Source organism: Hyposmocoma kahamanoa, unplaced genomic scaffold (genome assembly GCF_003589595.1).
Source record: "Hyposmocoma kahamanoa isolate Upper Pololo Valley unplaced genomic scaffold, ASM358959v1 245, whole genome shotgun sequence".
NCBI classification, from domain to species: domain Eukaryota; kingdom Metazoa; phylum Arthropoda; class Insecta; order Lepidoptera; family Cosmopterigidae; genus Hyposmocoma; species Hyposmocoma kahamanoa.
Genome location: NW_020653762.1, coordinates 1,497,046 through 1,502,694, shown reverse-complemented (window position 1 = coordinate 1,502,694; position 5,649 = coordinate 1,497,046). Strand labels below are relative to the sequence as shown.

The following is a 5,649-nucleotide window of genomic DNA, read 5'->3' as shown; positions in this document are numbered from 1 at the left end:
TAGAATCTTGATTAGTTGCGCCAACTTTTGTAAGAAGTTGCCATGGTATTCTAGGTATTTTTTTTTACGGTATGGGGTGTCAAAGTTACCTTGAAAATAAAATCTACTAAAAATTTCAAGAAAAAAATTAAATAGAATATTTTTTTATGCTGAAACTTTAGCAATTCGGGTCTTCTTTGGCATTGTGTTCATTAGCTGGGCTATTTAGGTTACCGTTACAAAAACTAGTACCGCAAAATTAGCAAATTTGTAAATAGTTTTTTTTTTATTAAAATTTGTGATTATAGTATTTAAAAATGGTGTACAGGTCGTACAGTTTCAACATTTTTCATTAAAATGCTTATATCACAAAAAAACATGACTCCGATTTTTCAAATATTTTTTTCTGGGTTGTTACAAACTGGGCAACATCCTGTTCTCAGATTATCGTTGACTTTTGGGACACTGTGTATTTTTTCCTCTTTTGATATTTCTGATTTGCAATCAAGAATATGTAATTACTAATATTAAATATTTAGAACAAGCAAAATGTTATCAATTCATTACTTATATCATGGAATGGTAAAGGTTGCTATCTAGATCTTTATTGTTTGCTTAAGGTTGTATTGTATTGTATTGTATTTTTGTTTTATGAATGTTTGTGTCATTATTTCCAGTCAGCATGTGTTGTCTGAGGACACATACAGTAGACGCATAGAGGATGGGTGCCTCCATACAAAGCGACTACTCACCAAAACCAACAGAGTGCCAAAGTGGGGGGAAAGGTGAGGAAACGTGTATTATTATTGTCTGATAAGTTTGAAGAGGAACTGAGAAAACATTTTAAAGATAATTTAACTGAAATTGGTTTTGCGCAAATTTCATATTCTATTAAATTATTATTATTAGTGATCGGAATTGAGGGAGTTAATTTAGCTAAACTAAAGAATAATATGGGCATTCTCTACTACGAATCCCGGGACTTCTCGGTACTGAATATGCGTATGGAATTTGAATATGCATATTATTTATTTAGTTTAGGAAATAAACCGTAAAAAAAAGACATTTTACATCCATTGATGATGTAAGGGGTATACTGAGTAAAACATTGATATTTTATGTAGATTAACTGCCTCAATTTTGATCACTGATTTATTACAGAAAACTATTGACAAATATAAAAAGAAAAAATAAGAAGATTATGGTACAGGGAAATTAGTCAGGGTGTGTGAAGTTATGTTAATCTCACACTTATCTCACAATAGAACTGGTTTTAGTTTTTATCCTTTATTTGAGACGCCATAACTTCGTGAGCTAGTAGACAAGAGTTCTCGAATTTTTAATTTGTATTGCCGACAAATATTACGTAGTGAATATACCTAATTATTAACTAGTAAACTTGGACACGCAATTTCAAATACCTTGGTTACCTTATTGAAAGTACCCATCCAAAATATAGCATTTTAAGTGCTTTTAGTATATTTTTTAAATAAACCTTCTATATTATCCCAGTTAGTGAATTAATTAAAAATATAATATTATATAGATATAAATACCTAATGAAGAAGTGTAATTACTAAACAGATAACAGATTCACGTTACAATTTTCGCTATATTGCCGCTCTGACCATGTAACGTAATAGTACGAGAAAGTGATGGATAATCCTGCCACTTCACGCACACATATTTTGCGCGTGTGCACATAGCGCCTTGCTGTATGTAGTAGTAGTAGGTAAATAACTTTCGACTGTTGTATAGTGTCCGGGGTGTGCTCTTGCGTCAAATATTTGGGATTCCATTTGTATCGTAGGATGACATGGAGTGAACATATAAAAAACAAAAGAACTAAGATCAACTCTAGGTTCAGAAATCTACTCTGGCTTCTTGGAAGACAATCCACTTTATCTCTAAGCAATAACCTGAGAGTGTACTGCAGTGTAATAAAACATAAAACCGATTTGGACTTATGGGATACAATTGTGATCAACAGCCAGCAAAACAAATTTGCCTAGTCTTCGAAGGGCCCACAATAACATATTTTAGGTAGCAGTAGAGCTCCTTGTGAAAGAGTTTGTCCAAGGAAGTTCTGCTACTGTATTTATTTCTGCCGTCAATAATGTTATGTAATGGCAGTAATGTCAGCATTACTGTGTTCCGGTTTTGAAGGTTAAGGGTGCTGGTGTAATTACAGGCACATGAAACTTGTCACCTTATGTCTCAGGGTGACGCGTGCAGTGGCAGTGCCCCTCAGATCTTTGCGATTTTAAGCTCTGAATGGCACTGCAACTGTTATGGACAGGCGTGTAGCTTACGCATCATGCGCACGACTTGTTCATCCCGTCACTTGATATTATAAAAAAAAAACTCAGTGTATTAACTGCTGTACCCTGGTACGCTCGCAACTCCGAAATACACAACTATCTGGAAATGACTTATGAAAATTTTCAGTCCACGATTTTCTATGATTTTTCGATGTGACTTAAATCAACAAGAGGGTTGTCAAAGAATTCAATTGGTATTTGGTAATGAAACCCTATATGTCTTAGCGCTGTCTCTTCGTGGTTCAGTAAATTTAGGCGTGGACATGATCATCTCCATGACGATGTACGTGAAGGTCGGCCGGTGACTGCGGTTACCAAATTTAATTTTGATACCGTCCGACAACTGATTGAAACTGACAAAAAAATTATTTGTCAGCAAATTTGTACTGTACTAGGCATTGGAATGAGCCATTGGAATGAGCCAGCTGCAAAAGATATTGCATGTGCATCTGAAAGTTCGGAAACTTTACACTCGATGGATAATCGCATGATTTAACGGAGTATCAGAAACGACTGGGTGTAGAGTGATACCCATAAATTGATAAAAAAGTTTAATGGAGGACAATTATGGCTGTATATAATACAGGTGACAAAACCTGGGTGTACTGCTTTGAACCGGAAACAAAAAGCCAATCCGCAGAATGGGTCTTTCCTTTTGAAGATTTGCCGACGAAAGTTAAGAAAAGTGGGAGCACTGGTAAGAAAATGGTTGCTTCTTTCTGCGGCAAATCAGGACATTATACTACTGTAGAACTTAAAGACCAAAGGATGGTGACTGTAGGTTGGTATGTAAACACCTGCTTGCCCAGAGTGTTAGAAAACATGACTGCACATTCCGCTAAGGTAACGAATGCGTATTTGAAGGCCTCAAATGTGCAGCGAATGACTCATCCGGTATACAGCTCAGACCTTGCACCATTCGACTACTTTTTATTTCAAAATCAAGGATAAACTTAGAGGTATACCATTTACAAGCCCGCAAGCGGCGGTGAATGCGTTCCATGAAGCCATTAGAGAGGTCCTAACGAAAGACTGGTCCCACTGCTTTTCACAATAGTTCCAACGAATGCAAAAGTGTGTCAATTCCGAGGGCACACACTTTGAAAACACAATAAATCTATTATAAACATAATATTTGGTCTTACTTATCAGAATCCAGGAACTTTCAGTATGGACTAAGTATTTAAAAGTCCATTGTTGAATTATTTTAGGTTGAAAGTAAATGCATGTTGATTTCTTTCAGGTTCTTCAATGCAAAATCTGTGAAGATTATCGAAGAAAGTATAGTTGATCCAAAAAACAAAGTTCTTGTCACATATACCAGGAATCTGGGATACACAAAAGTGATGGTGAGTTGACAAAACGTATAAGGAATAAAAATACTGCAATGTTTTATACCATTTAATGTTTTGTATTTTATCTAATTCCTCTTTACTTATGTTCTTTTCTTACCAAGATTGGGTCAGTATCTCATAAATCTCTCCAATTTGTTTTCTTCATGTTAAAAATTCTTGTTGTTCTTTTAAGTTCTATTCCTTTCGAATTTTCAAGAGTAAATTCAAAGAGGATTGCGTTGAGATCAGAGTGCGTCGTCTGCTTGTCTATATTTCCAATGGTTCGTGCGTCCTAGCATCTCCACTGAGCAGTCTGTCAGGTCAACACAACTTATAAAGCGTTTTTCGCCTCTTATATGTTTGTAGTGTGAAATGTAGGCTCACAGCCTCTATTTAATATCTGCAGGTCCATCTCCTCTAATGAACTAAAAATAATCTCTCCGCTATGTCGATCTTGCTACGTCCCCACCATGGTTCTAGGAATTCAAGTTCACTCTATTATTAGGTTCTTTGTACCCAATTCAGTTTTAACTTTAGCCAGCCGTTCGATATACTGTTCGATGGGCTTGTCTCCCTCAAAATATACCGACACAACTCCTACTTCCCATGCTCTTGTTCTCAGCCTATCTACTGTGATGTTATGTGTAGTGTGTGTGGGACATTGGATCATATCAATACTGTCATCAATGCAATGCAATGCAATGCAATGTAATATAATATAATATAAAATGTATTAGAGAACTTTTACTACTAGTGCTCACCTATTCCTAATATTAGCCTATGATAGATAACTTTGTACATAATATAATGTCTATGCCGTAATTCATTAGAGTATGTCAAAATGTTCTCCAGATAAACTAGTTGTTTTAAAAGGGATGTATGACCAGTATATGATAAATAATATTATTGTAGTAAGATAACGCTCAAGGTTGCAAGATAGAATCGATATCGACATGATTTTACACTACGATACTTCAATAACAAAGACGGGATGCTTCTTAAAAATCTTTATACTCCGATAATAATAAACTTCAGCAAGGTTATATATTACTCCGAGGGATTAGTTTAGGTTTTAGTCTTGAAGTGAAAACTTTGTTTTTCACTTGGATTGCGTGAAAAAAATTTTTATTTCAATCGTTTACGCTCTACAACAAAATCACGCACCATATTTTGAAGTTTTTGCGGTATTTTGTCAACAAGACACACATACAACAAACCTTAGAGGATGGAAAAAATTAAAGGAAAGGAGCTGCCATACCTACGGAATGAACGTGCATACGTAATACATAAACAAAAACTGTACTCTACAAATGGCGGATTCATTTAGTGTTGTAGTAGTAATATTATCGATAATCATAAAGACAATAATAATATTAATAATATTAGAACATGGTATAACAAAAGATGTAACAAGAGACAGTGTCAGGACAAACATGTTTCGCATATGTTAAATACCATTGAAATATCGAATTATACAGTGTAATTCACTACCTCAACAATAAAAATGTCACCAAGAAATGGTCACAAGTTACAAATTACATTTGTCAAGATTTATTAAAGTCTAAAGATACTTTTACATCTCATTTTCTCGCAATGGAAGTGAACACTAAAAGCCAATATAAACCCTCCGAGTAAATATCCCCGAGTAGATATCCCCGCTAAAGCTCGGTGTATATTATATTGACTCGTTACAGTCCCTCGATAAAAAATATACTATTTCATTTATGTAATTTAATAGTTTTTTGTTACACTATATAATTAATAAAAGAATTTTTCGATTATATGATTTTGTTATTTTTTTGTTATATAATAATAATAATAATAACAACGCACACACTCATACTTATCGATATAAAAAACCTTTTCCTACATGGGTTTGTAATGATGATGATTCTTATGGGAGTATAAAGATTGATTAATAAGCATCTCGTCTGTGTTGTCGAAGTAGCATAGTGTCTGAGTAAAATTATGTCGATGTAACATATTGTCGGAGTAGCGTAGTGTCTGTGTAAAGT

The 5,649-nt window shown here is 34.4% G+C and overlaps 1 protein-coding gene across 2 annotated transcripts in view; it reads left to right on the top strand.

The window, feature by feature from the left end:
* The window catches only part of LOC113228857 (protein preli-like), a 19,637-nt gene that overhangs the window by 1,837 nt on the left and 12,151 nt on the right, over window positions 1-5,649 (top strand). For both annotated transcript variants that reach the window (XM_026462276.1, XM_026462277.1), the window contains exons 3-4: window positions 657-764; window positions 3,544-3,649. In XM_026462276.1, coding sequence (XP_026318061.1) covers window positions 657-764; window positions 3,544-3,649 — 214 coding nt within the window. The remainder of the gene's footprint in view (window positions 1-656; window positions 765-3,543; window positions 3,650-5,649) is intronic.